The 21,877-nt window shown below is 37.5% G+C and overlaps 1 protein-coding gene across 1 annotated transcript in view; it reads left to right on the top strand.

Annotated features, from left to right (window-relative positions):
* Positions 1 to 21,877, top strand: part of CDK14 (cyclin dependent kinase 14) — a 554,405-nt gene that overhangs the window by 347,972 nt on the left and 184,556 nt on the right. Inside the window, exon 9 of the mRNA XM_082846673.1 lies at positions 15,115 to 15,208. Within this exon, the coding sequence (XP_082702799.1) occupies positions 15,115 to 15,208 (94 nt within the window). The remainder of the gene's footprint in view (positions 1 to 15,114; positions 15,209 to 21,877) is intronic.

Below are 21,877 nucleotides of genomic sequence, written 5' to 3'. Positions count from 1 at the left end.
AAATAAAATAAATAAATACACAAATAAAATACATACATAAATACACAAATAAATAAATACACAAATAAAATAGTTCTTGTCTCTCAAATCTTTTTAACGTTTTATTATTATTACTATCATTATTTTTTATATATTTTTAAAGTGTACTTGATGTACAATATTGTTTTACAGATGTACAACATAGTGATTTAGTATTTTTATATATTATACTCCATTACAAAATAATGGCTATATGTCCCTTTGTTGTACAATATATCTTTGTTTCTAGTTTATTTTATACATTGTAGTTTGTATCTCTTAATCCCATACCATTATCCTGCCTCTCCCCCACTTCCCTCTCCACACTGGAAAACACTAGTTTGTTCTCTGTGTCTGTGAGTCTGTTTCTGTTTTGTTATATACATTTATTTGCTTTATTTTTTAGATTCCACACATAAGTGATAACATAGGGTATTTGTTTTTCTCTGACTTATTTCACTAAGCATAATACCCATTATGCTTAGTGATCCATCCATGTTGTTGCAAATGGCAGAATTTCATTCTTTATATGGTTATTTCATAGTATGTGTACATACATACTGTGAAATATATATATATCCCTTTTATCCATTCATCTGTTGACGGACACTTAGGTTGCTTCCATATCTCGGCTATTGTAAATAATGCTGCTATAAACATTGAGTGCATGTATCTTTTCCAATAAGAGTTTTCGTTTTCTTCAGATATATACCTGGGAATGGAATTGTTGGATCATAGGGTAGTTCTATTTTTAGTGTTTTGAGGAACTTCCATAATGTTTTCCATAGTGACTGCACCAATTTACATTTTCACCAACAGTGCACTAGGTTCTCTTTTTTCCACATCCTCACCAACATTTGTTGTTTGTAGACTTTTCAATGATAGGCACTCTGACAGGTGTGAGGTGATATCTCATTGTGGTTTTGATTTGCATTTGTCTGATGATTAGTGATGTCGAACATCTTTTCATGTGCCTCTTGGTGATCTGTATATCTTCTTTGGAAAAATGTCTATTCAGCTCTTCTGCCAATTTTTAACCAGGTTGTTTGGGGTTTTTTTGATATTGAGTTGTATGAGCTGTTTATGTATTTTGGATATTAACCCCATATTAGTCATATCATTTGCAAATATTTTCTCCCATTCCATAGTTGCCTTTTTGTTTTGTTGATTTTCTTTGCTGTGTAAAAGCTTTTAACTTTAATTAGGTCCCATTTGTTTATTTTTATTTCTGTTTACTTTCCCTGAGAAGTCTGATCCAAAAAAAATTGCTATAATTTATGTTAAAGAGTGTTGTGCTTATGTTCCCTTCTAGGAGTTTCATGGTTTCAGGTTTTACATTTAGGTCTTTAAACCATTTTGAGGTGTTTTCTTTTGTTTTTGTATACGGTTCTAATTTCCTTCTTTTACATGCAGCTGTCCACTTATTGAAGAGACTGTCTTTTTCTCTATTGTATATTCTTGCCTCCTTTGTCATAGATTATTTCAAACTGAGGCTCCAGTTCTTTAATAACCTTGGTTTCAGTCAATTTGGTCAAAAGCACTGAAATTAAAGCATGTGATAGATATTCTGGTGAAGATGCAAATGTATTAATATTAGTCAGGAAGGATATCTTTAAATATATTTTTAAAGAAAACTGAATTTTTCCTCATTAACCACTCATTTATAAAAATTCAAAGTACAAAAAAAAAAAAAAAAGACCCCACTGTAAGTGCATGGGTTTATTTCTGGACTCTCTATTCAGTTCCATTGATCTAGTGTCTGTTTTTGTGCCAGTACCATGCTGCTTTGATTACTGTAGCTTTATAGTATAGTCTTATATCAGGGAGCTTTGTTATCTTTTTCTCCTCTTCAATTTTTTGGAATAGTTTGAGAAGAATATATATTAGCTCTTCTTTATATGTTCGGTAGAATTCTCCTGTGAAGCTATCCAGTCCTGGAGTTTTGTTTGCTGGGAGTTTGTTTTGTTTTGTTTTTTAATTACAAATTCATTTTCACTACTAGTGATCTGTTCAGATTCTCTCTTTGGTTCAGTCTTGGAAGCTTGTATGTTCCTAGAAATTTGTTCATTTCTTCTAGGTTGTCCAATTTGTTGGCATATGACTGTAGTATTCTCTTATTATTTTTTTGTATCTCTGTGATATCAGTTGTTATTTCTCCTCTTTTCTTTCTTATTTTGCTTATTTGGATCCTCTCTCTTTTTTTCTTGATGAGCCTTTCTAAAGGTTTATCAATTTTATTTATCATTTCAAAAAACCAGCTCTTGGCTTCATTGATCTTCTCTATTGTGTGTTGTGTTTCTATTTTATTTCCTCTCTGATCTTTATTATTTCCTTCCTTCTGCTGACTCTAGGCTTTGTATGTTCTTCTTTTCTAATTCTTTAGATGGTAGGTTAGGTGGTTTATTTGAGATTTTTCTTTTATTTCTTGAGTTAGACCAGTATCACTATAAACTTCCCTCTTAGAATTGCTTTTGCTGCATCCCATAGATTTTGGAAAGTTGTGTTTTTATTTTCATTTGTCTTGAGGTATTTTCTGATTTTCTCTTTGATTTCTTCATTGACCCATTGGTTTTTAGTAGCATGTTATTTAATCTCCACGTGTTTGTGTTTTTTTTCACTTTTCTCCCTGTTATTGATTTCTAGTTTCATACTGCAGTCAGAAAAAGTGTTTTATGTAATTCCCTTAAATTTGTTGAGACTTGTTTTATGGCCTAGCATGTGATCTGTCCTGGAGAATAGTCCATGTGCACTTGAAAATAATGTGTATTCTGCTGGTTTCAGTTGTAATGTCCTGTAGATATCTATTAAGTTCAACTTGTCTAATGTGTCACTTAGGACCACTGTTTCCTCATTGATTTTCTGTCTAGATGATGATCTGTCCGTTGATGTAAGTGGGGTCTAAAAGTCCCTACTAATATTGTATTACTGTCAATTTCTCCATTTATGTCTGTTAATATTTGCTTTATATATTTAGGTGGTCCTGTATTAGGTGCATATATGTTAACAAGTGTTATAAACTCTTCTTTTATTGATCCCTTTATCATTATATAATGCCCTTCTTTGTATTTCATTTTAGCCTTTGTTAAAGGCTAAAGTTTATTTTGTCTCATATGAGTATTACTACCCCTGCTTTCTTGTCATTTCTATTTGTATGAAATATCTTTTTCCATCCCCTTACTTTCAGTCTGTGTGTGTCTTTAGCTCTGAAGTGAGTCTCTTGGAAGCAGCATATAGATGGGTCTTGTTTTTTTATCCAGTTAGCCACTCTATGTCTTTTGATCAAAGCACTTAATCCATTGACATTTAAAGTGATTATTGATAGATATGTACTTATTGCCATTTTGTTACTTGTTTTTTTGGTTGTTTATGTAGTTCTTCTCTGTTCTTTTTTTCTTCTTTTAGTTTCTTCCTGGTAGTTTGATGATTTTCTTTAGTGGAATGCCTATGTTCCTTTCTCTCTATTTTTCATGTATCTATTGTAGGTTTTGGTTTGTGATTGCCATGGGGTTCATATATGTTGATCTATAATTATATCTGCTTGCTTTTTTTTTTAAAGGATCTTGCCATGGAAATGCAAATGTTATTTTTTAAATTAATTTATTTTTATAATTTATTTTTAAAAAATTTTGGGCTGCGTTGGGTCTTTGTTGCTGTGCGTGGGCTTTATCTAGTTGCACCGAGCTGGAGCTACTCTTTGTTGCGGTGCATGAGCTTCTCATTGTGGTGACTTCTCTTGTTGCGTAGTATGGGCTCTAGGCATGCAGGCTTCAGTAGTTGTGGCACATGGGCTTAGTTGCTCCATGGCATGTGGATCTTCCCGGACCAGGGCTCGAACCCATGTCCCCTGCATTGGCAGGTGGATTCTTAACCACTGGACCACCAGAGAAGTCCCTATCTACTTGTTTTAAACTGGTAGTCATTTAAGTTCAAACACCTTTCAAAAGATCTACATCTTTTTACCCCACTCCCTCACATTTTGTGTTTTTGATGTCATAGTTTGCATCTTCATGTTTATCCCTTTACTGTTTATTGTAGTTATACTTGATTTTACAATTATTTTTGTCTTTTAATCTTCCTACTAGCTTATTTAAGTGGTTGATCCCCAGTCTTTACAGTATTTGCTTTTACTAGTGGGATTTTTCCTTTCCTGGATACTTACTTTGTTGACGTAGCCTTTTATTTTCCACTTAGAGAAGACCCTTTAACTTTTTTTTGGAAAGTTTTAGTATTGATGAACTCTTTTAGTTTTTGCTTGTCTGAGAATTTTTTTTTTAATCTCTCTTTTGATTCTAAATGGTAATCTTGCTGGGTAGAGTTGCAGGTTTTTCTCTTTCATCACTTTAAATATATCATGCCACTCCCTTTTGGCCTGCAAAGTTTCTGCAGAAAAATCACCTGATCACCTTATGAGGGTTCCCTTGTATAGGACTCTTTATTTTTCTCTTGCTGCCTTTAGAATTCTCTCTTTGTCTTTTGGCATTTTAATTATGATGTCTTGGTGTGGGTCTGTTTGGGTTCATCTTGTTTGTGATTCTCTGTGCTTCCTGTACCTGGATAGCTGTTTTCCTTCGTCAGGTTTGGGAATTTTTCAGCCATAATTTTATCAAATACATTTTCAACCCTTTTTTCTCTCTCTCTACTCCTTCTAGTCCTCCTATAATGTGAATGTTGGTATGCTTGACGTCTCAGAGGTCCCTTAAACTATTCTCATTTAAGAAAAAAAATTTTTTTTGCTGTTCTGATTAGATTATTTCCATTATTCTATATTCCAGATCACTTATGTGTTCTTCTGTATCACCTAGTCTGCTGTTACTTCCTTCTAGTGTGTTTTTCATTTCAGTTATTGTATTCTTCATTTCTGACTGGTTATTTTTATATTTTCTGCTTCCTTGTTAAAATGCTCACTGTGTTCATCTATTCTTTTCCCTAATTCTATTAGCAGTCTTATTACTAATCTTTGAACTATTTATCTGATAAATCATTTATTTCTGTTTCATTATTGTTTTCTTCAGGGGTTTTCTCTTGTTCTTTTAATTGAGACAAATTCCACTGTCTTCTCATTTTGCTTATCTTTCTCCGTCTCTTTGAAATTAGGTGAAACCATTACCTATTGTGATCTTGAAGGGGTGTCCTTATGTGGAAGCATCCTTATATAGTCTGTCTGTGCCCATTGGCTTTGGTGGGAGAACTGGATCTGATGTAAACATGAGTCTTGTCTTTCCCCAGAGCGTGCTGGCAGCTATCACCTTGGTAGGAAGTGGGACTAGAGATGGAGTGGCTAGAGCAAGAGCTAGGTGTGAGCTGGGGCTTCCCCTATTCTTAGTGGCAAACTCCAGTCTACTGGGGGCAAGGTCAGGTCCCAAGCTGCTGGAGCAGAAGGTGTGAGGGTCAGGTCTGAGCTGGGTCAACTCCATCTGACTGTGTTCTTCCCTCTTCCAGCACTAGCACCCTTGCCCCAGAAGGGCATAGTGCTGGATCAAGAGGGGCTGGCTAGATTCTTTGTGTGTACCTGGATGTGGGTTGTGGCAGAGTACTGAACTGCTTCTGGTGCATTGCCCCCTTAGGTGCCAGAAGTGGCCACTGTTACCCCATTCAGGTGCCATTTGGGATCTGAGCTGACTGGCTCTGAGCTGGCTCCATCCTTCACAACAATTCACTCTGCTTGTCCGTAGCAGCCCTCACCTAGTGTGGAGCTGCACTGCAAAGCAAGTGGGGCCAGAATGAACACTTGACTCAGCTGGGTCGCACGCCAGAGTGGTCATGGGAAACTGGGCAGAGTCCGGTGTAGTTTCAGTTTGCTTTCGCCACCTTGTTTTGTGAGTAAGCAAGTGTGTGTTCACACTTCACAAGTGGAGTCCAGGTTTCTTACAGCCCCTGTGTGAGTCATACTGGTTTTCTAACCAGCTGAGGGGGGTCTTTCTTCCCACTGTTGGAACTCAGGGCTTGGCGGCCCAATATGTGGCTCTAACAGCTCACTCCCCAGGGAAGATCTCCCTCCTCTTCTGAGTCCCCTCCCAAGAGCACAGGTCCCGACCTGACTGCTTCTCTTCCCTTCCTATCTGATTACATATCTGTCTCTCTTATGGGTTGTATAAGTCTTTCTGTGAGTTTTCAGTTAGTTTTCAGTGAGAATTGCTCCACGTGTATATATATTTTTGATGTGTTTGTTGGGTTCCACGTCTTCCTGGTATACCTTCTTGCTCTTAATCTCCTTCAAATTTGATGAAAACAATGTGTTACAACTCATCTGCCAAGGGGGACCTTCAAGATGGTGGAGGAGTAAGACATGGAGATCACCTTCCTCCCCACAAATACACCAAATATACATAAACATGTGGAGCAACTGCTACAGAGCACCTACTGAACACTGGCAGAAGACCTCAGACTTCTGAAAAGGCAAGAAAATCCCCTCATACCTGGGTAGGGCAAAAGAAAAAAGAAAAAACAGAGACAAAAGCATAGGGTTAGGACCTGCACCTCTGGGAGGGAGCTGTGAAGGAGGAAAGGTTTCCACACACTAGGAAGCCCCTTCGCGGTTGGAGACTGTGGGTGGCGGAGGGGGGAAGCTTCAGAGCCACAGAGGAGAGCGCAGCAACAGGGTTGCAGAGGGCAAAGCGGAGAGATTCCCGCACAGAGGATCAGTGCTGACCAGCACTCACCAGTCTGAGAGGCTTGTCTGCTCACCCAGTGGGGCGGGTGGGGGCTGGGAGCTGCGGCTCGGGCTTCGGAGGTCAGATCCCAGGGAGAGGACTGGGGTTGGCTGCATCAACACAGCCTGAAGGGGGCTAGTGCTCCACAGCTAGCCAAGAGGGAGTCCAGGAAAAACTCTGGAACTGCCTAAGAGGCAAGAGACCATTGTTTCAGGGTGTGCAAGGAGAGGGGATTCCTTCCCTGTCTGCCCAGAAAAGGCACAGCACTGCCTTATTGAGCTCCAGAGATGGGCGCGAGCCACGGCTGTCAGCTTGGACACCACAGACAGGCATGAAACGCTAATGCTGCTGCTGCAGCCACCAAGAATCCTGTGTGCGAGCACAGGTCACTGTCCACAGCCCCCCGGGAGCCTGTGCAGCACGCCACCGCCAGGGTCCCCTGATCCAGAGACAACTTCCCTGGGAGAACTCATGGTGCGCCTCAGGCTGTTGCAATGTCACACCGGCCTCTGCTGTGGCAGTCTTGCCCTGCATTCCACTTATAACTACCGTACCCCTCCCCACCCCCGCGTGAGTGAGCCAGGGCCCCCTAATCAGCTGCTGCTTTAACCTCATCCTGTCTGGGTAGGAACATAAGCCTGAGGGCACCCTACATGCACAGGTGGGGCCAAAACCAAAGCTGAACCCCGGGAGCTGTGCAAACAAAGAAGAGAAAGGGAAATTTCTCCGTGCAGCCTCAAGAGCAGTGGATTAAATCTCCACAATCAACTTGATGTACCCTGCATCTGTGGAATACCTGAATAGAAAATGAATCAACCCAAAACTAAGGCGGTAGACTTTGGGAGCAGCTGTAGGCTTGGGGTTTGCTGTCTGTGACTGACTTGTTTCTGATTTTTATGTTTATCTTAGTATAGTTTTTAGTCCTTGTTATTGTTGGAGGATTTGCTTATTGCTTTGGTTGCTCTCTCCTTTTTTTTAATTACTTTCAAATTTTTTAAATTTTAATAATTTTAAAATTTTATTTAGTTTTTACTTTTTAATTTTTTTCTCCCTTTTCTTCTGAGCCGTGTGGCCGACATGGTCTTGGTGCTCCAGCCTGGTGTCAGGCCTGAGCCTCTGAGATGGGAGAGTAGAGTTAAGGACATCAATCGGTGAAAGCTCTCCTAGAGATCTCCGTCTCAGCTCTAAGACCCAGCTACACCCAACGGTCAGCAAGCTCCAGTGCTGGACGCTCCATGCCAAACAACTAGTAAGACAGGAGCACAGGCCCACCCATTAGCAGAGAGGCTGCCTGAAATCATACTGAGTTCACAGAAACCCCAAAACACACCACCAGGTGCAGCCCTGCCCACCAGAAAGACAAGATCCAGCCCCACCCACCAGAACACAGGCACCAGTCCCCTCCACCAGGAAACCTACACAACCCACTGAACCAACCTGACCCACTGGGGACAGACACCAAAAACAATGGGAACTACAAACCTGTAGCCTGCGAAAAGGAGACCCCAAGCACAGTAAGTTAAGTTAATGGGAAGACAGAGAAATATGTGGCAGATGAAGAAGCAAGGTAAAAACCCACCAGACCAAACAAATGAAGAGGAAATAGGCAGTCTACCTGAAAAAGAATTCAGAGTAATAATAGTAAAGAGGATCCAAAATCTTGGAAATAGAATGGAGAAAATAAAAAGAAATGTTTAACAAGGACCTAGAAAAGCTAACGAGCAAACAAACAATGATGAAAACACAATACATGAAATTAAAAATTCTCTAGAAGGAATCAATAGCAGAATAACTGAGGTAGAAGAACGGATAAGTGACCTGAAATATAAAATAGTGGAAAAAACTACTGCAGGACAGAATAAAGAAAAAAAAAGTGAAAAGAATTGAGGACAGTCTCAGAGTCCACTGGGACAACATTAAACACACCAACATTCGAATTATAGGGGTTCCAGAAGAAGAAGAGAAAAACAAAGGGTCTGAGATAATATTTGAAGAGATTATAGTCGAAAACTTCCCCAATATAAGAAAGGAAATAAACAAGTCCAGGAAGCACAGAGAGTCCCATACAGGATAAATCCAAGGAGAAACACGCCAAGACACATATTGATCAAACTATCAAAAATTAAATACAAAGAAAAAATATTAAAAGCAGCAGGGAAAAGGAACAAATAAATACAAGGGAATCCCCATAAGGTTAACAGCTGATCTTTCAACAGAAACTCTGCAAGCCAGAAGGGAGTGGCAGGACATATTTAAAGTGATGAAAGGGAAAAACCTATAACCAAGATTATTCTACCAGCAAGGATCTCATTCATGTTCGATGGAGCAATCAAAACCGTTATAGACAAGCAAAAGTTATGAGAATTCAGCACCACCAAACCAGCTTTACAACAAATGCTAAAGGAACTTCTCTAGGCAGGAAACACAAGAGAAGGAAAAGACCTCCAAAAACAAACCCTAAACAATTAAGAAAATGGTAATAGGAACATACATATTGATAATTACCTTAAATGTACATGGATTAAATACCCCAATCAAAAGACATAGACTGGGTGAATGGATACAAAAACAAGACTCATAAATATGCTGTCTACAAGAGACCCACTTCAGACCCAGGGACACATACAGACTGAAAGTGAGGGGATGGAAAAAGATATTCCATGCAAATGGAAATCAAAAGAAAGCTGGAGTAGCAATTCTCATATCAGACAAAATAGACTTTAAAGCAAAGACTATTACAAGAGAGAAGAACAGTACATAATAATCAAGGGATCAATCCAAGAAGAAGATATAACAATTGTAAATATTTATGCACCAACATGGGAGCACCTCAATACATAAGGCAGATGCTAACAGCCACAAAAGGGGAAAACGACAGTAACACAATCATTGTAGGGGACTTTAATACCCCAATGAAAATAAATAAGGAAACACAAGCTCTAAATGACGCATTAAACAAGATAGACTTAATTGATATTTATAGGGCAGTCCGTCCAAAAACAACAGAATACACTTTCTTCTCAAGTGCTCATGGACCATTCTCCAGGCTATATCATATCTTGGGTCACAACTTGAGCCTGGAAAATTAGAGAAAATTGAAATCATATCAAGTGTCTTTTCCCACCACAACACTATGAGACTAGATACAATTACAGGAAAAAAAACTGTAAAAAATGCAAACACATGGAGGCTAAACAATATGCTACTAAATAACCAAAAGATCACTGAAGAAATCAAAGAGGAAATCCAAAAATACCTAGAAACAAATGACAATGAAAACCCGAAGACCCAAAACCTATGGGATGCAGCAAAAGCAGTTCTAAGAGGGAAGTTTATAGCAATACAGTTGTACCTCAAGAAACAAGAAACATCTCAAATAAACAATCTAAACTTTCACCTAAAGCATTTAGAGAAAGAAGAACAAAAAAAAAAACCCAAAGTTAGCAGAAGGAAAGAAATCATCAAAGATCAGATCAGAAATAAATGAAAAAGAAATTACGGAAACAATAGCAAAGATCAATGAAACTAAAAGCTGGTTTTTTCAGAAGATAAACAAAATTCATAAACGATTAGCCAGACTCATCAAGAAAGAAAAAAAAGGAGAAGACTCAAATTAGTAAGATTAGAAATGAAAAAGGAGAAGTAACAACTGACCCTGCATAAATACAAAGAATCATGGGGGATTGCTACAAGCAACTATATGCCAATAAAATGCACAACCTGGAAGAAATGGACAAATTCTTAGAAAAGCCCAACCTTCTGAGACTGAACCAGGAAGAAATAGAAAATTTAAACAGACCAATCACAAGAACTGAAATTGACACTGTGATTAAAAATCTTCCAAAAAACAAAATCCCAGGACTAGATGACTTCATAGCGAATTCTATCAAACATTTAGAGAAGAGCTAACAGCTATCCTTCTCAAACTCTTCCAAAATATAACAAAGGAAGGAACACTCCCAAACTCATTCTACGAGGCCACCATCAACCTGATACCAAAAGCAGAGATGTCACAAAAAAAGAAAACTACAGACCAATATAACTGATGAACATAGATGCAATAATCCTCAAGAAAATACTAGCAAACAGAATCCAACAGCACATTATATGGATCGTACACCATGATCAAGTGGGGTTTATTCCAGGAATGCAAGGATTCTTCAATATACGCAAATCAATCAACGTGATACACCATATTAACAATTGAAGGAGAAAAACCGTATGATCATCTCAATAGATGCAGAGAAAGCTTTTGACAAAATTCAACACCCATTAATGATAAAAACCCTGCAGAAAGTAGGCATAGAGGGAACTTTCCTCAGCATAATAAAGGCCATATATGACAAACCCACAGCCAACATCGTCCTCGTCCTCAACGGTGAAAAACTGAAAGCATTTCCACTAAGATCAGGAACAAGACAAGGTTGCCCACTCTCACCACTCTTATTCAACATAGTTTTGGAAGTTTTAGCCACAGCAATCAGAGAAGAAAAGGAAATAAAAGGAATCCAAATCGGAAAAGAAGAAGTAAAGCTGTCACTGTTTGCAGATGACATGATACTATACATAGAGGATCCTAAAGATGCTATCAGAAAACTACTACAGCTAATCAATGAATTTGGTAAAGTAGCAGGATACAAAATTAATGCACAGAAATCTCTTATACACTAATGATGAAAAATCTGAAAAGAGTAATTAAGGAAACACTCCCATTTACCATTGCAGCAACAACAAAAAAACAACCTAGTAATAAACCTACCTAAGGAGACAAAAGACCTATATGCAAAAAACTGTAAGACACTGATGAAAGAAATTAAAGATGATACAAACAGATGGAGAGATATACCATGTTCTTGGATTGGAAGAATCAACATTGTGAAAATGATTCTACTTCCCAAAGCAATCTACAGATTCAGTGCAATCCCTATCTAACTACCAACGGCATTTTTCACAGAACTAGAACAAAAACTGCACAATTTGTATGGAAATACAAAAGACACCAAATAGCCAAAGGAATCTTGAGCAAGAAAAACGGAGCTGGAGGAATCAGGCTCCCTGACTTCAGACTATACTACAGAGCTACAGTAATCAGGACAGTATGGTACTGGCACAAAAACAGAAATAAAGATCAGTGGAACAGGACAGAAAGCCCAGAGATAAACCCACGCACATATGGTCACCTTATCTTTGATAAAGGAGGCAAGAATATACAATGGAGAAAAGACAGCCTCTTCAATAAGTGGTGCTGGGAAAACTTGACAACTACATGTAAAAGAATGAAGTTAGAACACTCCCTAACACAATACACAAAAATAAACTCAGAATGGATTAACGACCTAGATGTAAGTCCAGACACTCTAAAACTCTTAGAGGAAAACATAGGCAGAACACTCTATGACATAAATCACAGCAAGATCCTTTTCGACCCACCTCCTAGAGAAATGGAATTAAAATAAAAAATAAATGGGGCTTCTCTGGTGGCGCAGTGGTTGAGAGTCCGCCTGCCGATGCAGGGGACACGGGTTCATGCCCCGGTCCAGGAAGATCTCACATGCCATGGAGCGGCTGGGCCCATGAGCCATGGCTGCTGAGCCTGCGCGTTTGGAGCCTGTGCTCTGCAACGGGAGAGGCCACAACAGTGAGAGGCCCGCATACCACAAAAAAAATAGTAAAATAAATAAAAATAAATAAGTAAACAAATGGGACCATATGAAACTTAAAAGCTTTTTAACGGCAAAGGAAACCATAAACAAGACGAAAAGACAACCCTCTTTGTCTTTTGAATGGGAGAAAATATTTGCAAGCGAAGCAACTGACAAAGGATTAATCTCCAAAATTTACAAGCAGCTCATACGACTCAATATCAAAAAATCAAACAACCCACTCCAGAAATGGGCAGAAGACCTAAATAGACATTTCTCCAAAGAAGACATACAGATTGCCAACAAACACATGAAAAGATGCTCAACATCACTGATCATTAGAGAAATGCAAGTCAAAACTACAATGAGGTATCACCTCACACTGGTCAGAATGGCCAACTTCAAAAAATCTACAAACGGTGCTGGAGAGGGTGTGGAGAAGAAGGAACCCTCTTGCACTGTTGGTGGGAATGTAAATTGATACAGCCACTATGAAGAACTGTATGGAGTTTGCTTAAAAAACTAAAAATAGAACTACCATATGACCCAGCAATCCCACTACTGGGCATATACCCTGAGAAAACCGTATTTCAAGAAGAGTCATGTACCACAATGTTCATTGCAGCTCTGTTTACAGTAGCCAGGTAATGGAAGCAACCTAAATGGCCATCGGCCGATGAATGGATAAAGAAAATGTGGCCCGTATATACAATGGAATATTACTCAGCCATAAAAAGAAAGGAAATTGAGTTATTTGTAGTGAGGTGGATAGACCTAGAGACTGTCTTACAGAATGAAGTAAGTCAGAAAGAGAAAAGCAAATACCATATGCTAACACATACATATAGAATCTAAAAAAAAAATGGTCCTGAAGAGCCTAGGGGCAGGACAGGAATAACGACGCAGACATAGAGAATGGACTGAGGACACAGGGAGGGGGGAAGGGTAAGCTGGAATGAAGTGAGAGAGTGGCATGGATATATATACACTGCCAATTGTAAAATAGGTAGCTAGTGGGAAGCAGCCACATAGCACAAGGAGATCAGCTCAGTGCTTTGTGACCACCTGGATGGGTGGGGTAGGAAGAGTGGGAGGGAGACCCAAGAAGGAGGGTATATGGGGATATATGTATGTGTATAGCTGATTCACTTTGTTATACAGCAGAAACTAACACAACTTTGTAAAGCAATTATACTCCAATAAAGATGTTAAAATAAATAAAAACTCATCTCCCTAGAATACTGATTTTGAAATTAATTCATTATTAAATGGAATTTTTTAATGATACAAAGTACCATTTGTTTTCAGTCATTTTCACTGTATATACTATTGGTGTTTAATTTGGATAAAAATTATGTGGTGTAATAGAGAAGAGATTTCTGCTGATGGATTACTTCTTTAATTCAAAGTATTGTTTACATACAGCTGGGGCAGGTATAGAGAAGTAAGGCATTGTCTTTAACCTCTGGAGGATCTGAAATAAATACACAAGGGACTGCTCACTCTAAATTGAATACGAGTGCAGCAATTGACGAAGTGTCCCAATATGTTGATGATTTTATTAGAATCCTTTCAGGCAACATAAACCCATTAAAGGTAGAACCATTAAAAAAAAAAATCCTAGAGAATTGCTAGAAGTTAGAGAGATCTAGCAAAAACACTGGTTTATCAGAATATCCAGGCCTTAAGAAGGTGGGAACCAGGTCAATTCAGGGAACTTCATCAGCAGGAAGGTGGCCATTCTTGCAAGTTCTTTGCCTTTAATGTGACTTATTTCATCAACATATGCTAGTTTCTTTCCATCCTGGTCCCAGGTGACTTTATCTCCAAACTTTCAGTAGAAGTATCTGATTGGCTGTCTGCCTGTACTATGGATTCGGTGTTCCTGTTGGGTTCTGTGGTCTGGGAGGCAAGGTCTCCTGGTATGCTCGACTGCCTTACCAGATAGGAACTGTGAGCCTGGCAGAAGAATTTGACCATAGTAGATGACTGATAATGAATAAGAGCTTAAGAAATAAACTCATAAAGGGAGCTGTCCTGTCTGGCAGAATGTTGATGGAAGGCTTTGTAGAAGAGATTACATTTAAATTATATAGGTTGGGTTGGATTTACATGTCAAGAGCAAACAAATGAAGAAAAAGGGAGTTCTAGATATTAGAGTAACTTGAGCCAAGTTGTATAGGTTTATGCTTGGCCTGTGGACAGATCGGTATGGCTCAGAGATCCTCAGTGTAGCTGCCCTAAATCACCTGAGAAGCCCGAGTCAATGCATTGCCTCTAACTGACTGAAAAAGAGTCTCTGGGGTTTGTGTTCAGATCATTTGCATTTTTTAAAAGTTCCCCAAATGATTTTGATGCAAAGAGAGCTTTGAGCCCTGGACAGCTATAGCGGATAATACATTGTGAATTTGTGAAATAGAGTTGGAAAAGGATGTTAGAACAAGACTATGGAGGCTTTCTATATCAAGCTAAGGAGTTTCTTCGCCATATCCTGTGAGTAACGTAGTCAGTGAGGCTTATATTTTATTGGTTTGCACCATTTTCTGAGCCTATGTAGTTGCATCTACTTGGAGTCCTTTCTGGGCAGTAGACAGAGAAGGGAAAGGAAAGTTAAGGGATCCAGGTACATGTGGCACAGCCCTTTATACTTATTTAGAATATTAGTTGTTCATTGTTTCTCCTTTGTAGGAGTAGATGTTCTAATTTCAGATTTAGATGTTCTAATTAGATGTTCTAATTCCAGATTTAGTATTCTTAGCAGAATATATTGATGTTTTAGTAACAGTTCTTTCTTCTCTCTTTAGGGGAGTCGGCTGCATCTTTGTTGAAATGATCCAAGGAGTTGCTGCTTTTCCAGGAATGAAAGACATTCAGGATCAACTTGAACGAATATTTCTGGTAAGTTATTTACAGAATGCTTCTGAAAAAAATTGGACTTGAATGCATCCCTCAGTGACAAATCCTACAGTGGTAGTGGAAAATAATTTCAAACAAATTTGTTGGTTGTCACATTTAATTCTAACATATTTTTGGATCTTTGCAAAAGCAGGAAATTAGTGAAGAATTGTGTTTTTAAACTACTGCACATGAATAATATGCCAAAATGGTAAGAAAGGGTAGGATGTCAGAGGCAATATAGAAGAGTGGGTTAAAAACGAAGGCTCTGACAAAAATTCCAAATAATTTATATAGATATCCCCCCTTCAAGTAGGTGTATCTTATTCCCTCCCACTCCTACTCACTTAAATGTGGGCTTTGATTGGTAACTTTTTTTCTAAAAAATAGAGCATGGAAAGAAGGGAAGGGAGGATGGTAACTTCAAAATGGAGAAACCAGGCAAATGGTACTTTAGCCCGGTCTTCAAGGTTAAGATCATCAAAGATAAGTCACATTGGTAGTATGTACCCTTTGTATAATGTATTGAGAATGGTACTTCTCCTCTGTAGTCTTCCTCCGAAAACCATAACCCCAGCCTAATCTGGAAAGACACATCACACAAACCCAAACTGAGGGACATTTACAAAATACCTGACTAGTACTTTTCAAAACTGTCAAGGTCATGAAAAACAGGGAAAATCTGAAAAACTGTCACAGCCCAGAGGAAGCTAGGGAGACATGACAGCGTAATGTAATGTGGTATCCTCCACAGAATCCTGAGACAGAAGAAGAACATTAGGGAAAAATGAGTTAAATACAAGTGAAGTGTGCAGTTTAGTTAATATCAGCATAGCAGTGTGTGCTCCTTAGGTGTGATGGAAGTTCCCTGTAATGTAAGATTTCATCAATCAGGGAAACTGGTGAGGAGTATATAGGAACTGTCTGTATTACTGTTCACAACTTTTCTATAAATCTAAAACTATTCTAAAATTTTAAATTAAAAAAATTTTGTAAATCTGTGAAAAATAAAAATAAAATTTGTTCTGTAGCCAGATGAGCTGGTTTTGTCACCTGCTCTGGTCACTTTGGGCAAGGGACTTAGTTCTCTGAACCTTAGTTTTCCTGTGGGTAAAATAAAGGATAATGGTAACACCTACCTCATAGATTGTTTTGAGGAATAATTAACTTAATTACATAAAGTGCTTTTAGAACTATGCCTGACACATAATAAGTACCCAATAGATGTGTTGTTATTATTTTAATCAAATCATTTTTATACCAGATATTTTCATTCAGTGGAACTTCCACATTAGCTAGTATTCATATAAACTTATTATTTAAAACATGGAATAAGAGCTAGACAAATTAATTTTTTTTGTTAAAAGGAATCAGACTATATACATTGTAGCAGTTAACCACATTATCATACTTTTTAAAAATAAATCTCCCATGTGAAATCACTGGGGCACATTTTAGAATGGACCTTGTGAAGACATGCACTTATTGGATTATGCAAGTACACCCTTAAAATGTAGCTTTCATATTAAGTATAAGGACCACAGGAGGGTATAGTGATATGAATTGAGACTCCATCACTGCTGTGTTCACCTTGATGTCAGCGTTAAATGATAAGAAAAGGAATATGAAAACTAGAAAATCAAAGCACATGTGATTCCACCATGCAGTATCCTATACCCCAGGCATCCCTGTGTATTCACAGTGGGTGGACAAACAGCAGAGTCTCTAATATTATAGAAACTTTCTTCAAAGTCTTATCTTATTGGTTTCTTCTCTCAGAGGCTGTCTGTATCCACTTCCTGTCTGTATCCACTTCCTTCCTGTATCCACTTACCTATCCACTGAAAGGAAGTGGATAAATAAAAGGAATTTATTATGCATAAATTCCCACACAGAGTGTTAAAATAATGTCTTATGATTATAATAATGCAGCCTTATAATGGAAAATTCCCACAATGTCAAAAAGTATAAAAGTTGAAAAACCCCTTTGTCCTACTACCCAGAGAAAATTACTTTTAGTATTTTGCTATATATCTTCCATTTCAACACATGTTAAAAAAATTAAATTGTATCTTGTATACTATTTTGTAACTTTCTTTTTTCACTTAACAATAGGTAGTTAACACCTTTCATTGGAAAATAAATCCAGAAACTTATCATCATTCTTAGTGATGAGTATTTCATCGTATGGATGAGAATTATTTGCTTAATCAGCCTGATATTGTTTATAGTCTTTAACTATTATAAAGCACTGTCAGAAATATTCTTTGCACAGTTATCCTATTAGTTAAGAAAAATTATTAGAATTGAAAGTCCTGAATTGAATACAGTTTAATTTTCATAAGTCTATTGACCATTCTTATACTTCATTCCCTCCATCTAAACTCATGAAACACTTCCTTCTCTTTGTTGTCAAGAAAGTCGCTTACTGATTTCATTGAGATTGTATTGAGCCTATAGATTATATTACAAAGAAATGATATAAAATGAACTTTCCCAGCCAAGAAAAAATAATATCTCTTTATTCATATTTCATGGCCCTTAGCATAAATTTAACATAAACATATTTCTCTTTTCCTTTTTTCTAATCAAGCCTTTATTTTCATTCAGCTATTTTAAGTAACTTTCCACAGTTATTTTCCCCAAAATACAATAAACTTGTTCACATATTGTGAAAAACATGACAGGAGAGGGAATTTTAATGGGCTATACTTTGCATCATATAGATCTTTATGCCAAAACAGATCTTTAAATATTTAGCTTTTTAATTTATTTAAAGCTTAAATATAATAATACCACTTAATTGTATTCTGATAATAATTTCCTAAACTTTAGATTCCACTTAACTATTCACTGTGATAGCTATTGAACAATACTTATATAACCTTGTCAAATTACCTATTTTTTATGCTAAAATCATTAATTTACTATATTTGAAATCAGAAAACTTCAAAGGGAAATTACATAGAAAGAAATATCCCTACATACACATTATTTCAGGGTAAATTTAAAAGAAAAAGAAATGGTTGTATAAATGAGGTATATTCTATAGCAGTTGTACCAAAAATTTTGTTTCATGAAAACATAGTTTATTGATACAGCTTAGTCAAAGTTATAATTTTCAATATTATTTTTATAATGTAAGTCATTTCCAATAGGTACTGTCTTGTTGAATTGCTTCTTGTATGGAGATTTTGTTATTATTTCTTAATTTTATGACAATTATTTCCTAATTTTATGGGTATTCAGAGACCTTTGAGCCATGACTAGGCTTTTAATAAATCAGAGAAATACATCATTGTAAATTGTCTATGGGAATATTGATACACCAAGCTACTGTTTGCTCTTATTAGACCACAGAGACGCTTAAATGCAGATAAGCATCATGATTTATGGCAATAACTCCTTCATTTACTGTAGTTTATTTTACACGTGTAATGATTTTTACAAGTAAAATGTCCTTTGGTAATTAGGAGATAAAGATCCTCATCTATATAAAATTGCTGCTCTAGAATTAAATAATGTTATGTTTTACCCTGAAGAATTAGACATGACCAAAAAAGAAAAGAGAGAGAGAAATCTGCAAACTTCTTTTGACAGTAAATGTTATCATCTTAAATATTTTATTTCCTCCCCTGAATTGTTTAAATTTGCAAATGTTAGCCATATGACACATTAAACAAGCAGACTCTCTCAGGAGTTGTGCGATCATTGGAAGTAGAAATTTTACTAACCCAATGTGGTTGAATCACTGGGAAAAAATGCTTTTTCTTGGGGACCTTTTATGTCTGGTCTGAAGAGGAATAACTTTTAAATGTGATTAAATCCACTTTCACCGGCTTCTCATGTAAACTGCCAGAGACTCTTTTCTAAAGCAGCAGTTGTGTATCTGGCCTCTCGTAAAGCATTGCCAAGGAGATAATCAACTTTGAAAAGTCACGAAACATGGAATTGTTCGTTTTGTTTTGTGTTTTAATACAGGGATTAAGTCCATTCATTTGCCTGTGAACTGTATATAGAAAGGTAGTTGATTAATAACTTTGAAGCACAGAATTCAAGCTTGTTACCCAAGATAACTAATATAATTAACTCCTACACACTGAGTCTTTATGTGAAAAGCAACAAAGATCAGTCACTAGAGCCTTTATATCTTTCTTTCGAAGGTTTTCTTTTTCTTGTTTTTTCTTTTTCCTTCCTTTGGTGGGAAGGAGCAGTTCACATTCTTAACAAGTCCAGTGCATTCACTTCCACAACGTAGTAACTGTGTTGCTCTATGTAAGGTGAGCTGGCTATACTGCAGTCTGAGATTTCACCATTAAATCATTTTCCTTGAAATTGTGATGCTCATATACAAGAAAGGAAGGAAAGTGATAGAATTTTGACAAATTATATTCAAGACATTTTGAATTGCCAGGTGAACGGGCACCTACTTCTCTAAGCAGTAACTCTGCTATTACAGTAAAAGAGTGATTTATATCATTTCCTCAGCGTTACTCATTTTTTAATGTGTCACGATGTTTTCTATTCACCTTTGTTAGCTGCGAAAATAAGTAGTAGATGTATTCACCCAGGTAAATGTATATATTCAGAGTGACAAAATCAGAACTAATATTCTAATCATATTCTAATCATATTGTTCTGAATTGAAAAAGAACTCTACTTGATGGAACCCTGGGAGCATTCTTCTGCCACTTCAGAACAGCTGAACAAATGGCAGAGAGTGCTTGCACAGCTGTCTGAAACCTTTGGCAGATGCTTCTGGGTTTGTATGGCTCATGGCCCCAGAGTACAGCAGCCACGACAGAGGGGCTGGCAGGATTGTGGTCCGGCGGCCTGTTCTAGTTCTCCCTGCCTTTGAATGTTGATTAACCCCAAGAGGCTCACTTTTCCCTGTCTCCTGGTCTTCTGGTTTGCAATGGAATTTCATCCACCAGTTATTTGTTAACATATTGTACATTATTTGATTGGTACAGTTGTTAGAATGTTTCTCTTCCGTGTATATATCATTCAGAATTTAAAAGAGAGTGTGTGTGTGTATTCGTGTGTGTGTGAAAAGAGCCTCTGGCAACTTTGAAATCTACTACTAAGCCTGGCTTTTGAGTCAGATCCTTCCTTAAGCCTCTGTGTTTTACAATTGAACTGACTGCCGAGACGTAACCTGTAGACCCAGTTCCAGTCCTTGTTTCCCCATCCTGGCTCTCTTTCCAGGATATTAATGGGAACCATAACCCTGAGGTTTCATGATTGGCTAGAACGGCCATATAGAACGTAAAAGAAAGTTGACACCACCTCCTTTGATGGTCATTACCATCCAATTGGATGTAGCAGCCACATTGTTAAGATGGAATATTGCTGTCACATATTTGTATCTTCACTTCCATCATTGGGTTGCTTGAGGTGGACATCCGCCATACTTCTTCAGCACTCCCTCTGCAACACTAGGTACAATGGAGATGGAAAGGAATTCTGTGCCAGGGTATCTGCCCTGGAGCAAATGAGGGCATTCAAGATAGGCAGGCAAGACATACTATTAGGAATGGAGTCATGAAAAATTGCTGAGCAATTGATCAGCAGATGGGAGATCCAGTAATATAGTAGATCCTGTATTAGTTAAAATACTAAACTCTAAGCATTCAATATTGAATTCTAATCCTAGATTGTTTTTTTTCCCTGAACAAGCCACCTTTTCTAATTGGATTGTAGTTTCTGCATCTGTAAAGGGAGGAATTGAACTAAATGATTTCAATAGTGTCTTGCGGCTCTAACCTTTTTTAATTCTAAAAATGCATATTACAGGATTATGCATAAGGGCTGTGGGTGTTCAAAGGAAATTTCTAAGAACATTTTTGTTAAGCATGGAAGGAAGTATAAGATTTGAAGTGGAGTAAAGGATATGGGGAACATCAGGCAACGGTCCAGGAGTGGAGTAGGCACAGTAGGAGTCTGTCCTGTATGCATGGAAGGTGAGATAGGATGTTGAAGTTTGGACTTTGATAGATTGAGAACTTTTAATTTTATTTTGTCTATAAGTAATAAGGAGACAGTACAATTTTTAACAAAAGAATAATAAAGTTAAAGTGGCATTTCAGCAAAATTAATGTAATATGATATAATGATAAACTCGACTATATAAAGGCTGACAGAAGGAGAGAACTAAGCAATACATGTTGGAGTGAAGGATACTGAAAATATTAAGCAATGTTTTTTAAAGCTGATTTTAGAAAAACAAAGTCGGGGAGATGGATTATAATACCACCCACCCTGAAATAAATGCCTGTTTTAATACACATTTCTTTCAGATCTCATCAGTAGTCCTGGTTATTTCCATGGTGGCAAATCTTTTTCGGAGTCTTAAGCTTATAAAAAATAAGGCAGCTAGAAAAATTTTAAAGCCGTATGAAAAGAAATTAAAACCACCATTTAGAGATAACCAGTGTTAAATATTTTTGTATTTTCTTTTCTAGATTTTCACCATTGGGTTAATAATAGATTTATGGGTTTTGTATTCAGCTTCTCTTTATTTTCACATTTAATAGGGAGCAGGGGCTTCCCTGGTGGCGCAGTGGTTGAGAGTCAGCCTGCCGATGCAGGGGACACGGGTTCGTGCCCCGGTCTGGGAAGATCCCACATGCCCGGAGCGGCTGGGCCCGTGAGCCTTGGCCGCTGAGCCTG

Source organism: Leucopleurus acutus (genome assembly GCF_964270905.1).
Source record: "Leucopleurus acutus genome assembly, chromosome: 9".
NCBI lineage: Eukaryota > Metazoa > Chordata > Mammalia > Artiodactyla > Delphinidae > Leucopleurus > Leucopleurus acutus.
The sequence above is the reverse complement of the archived record's forward strand: the minus strand, read 5'-3'. Positions and strand labels throughout refer to the sequence as shown.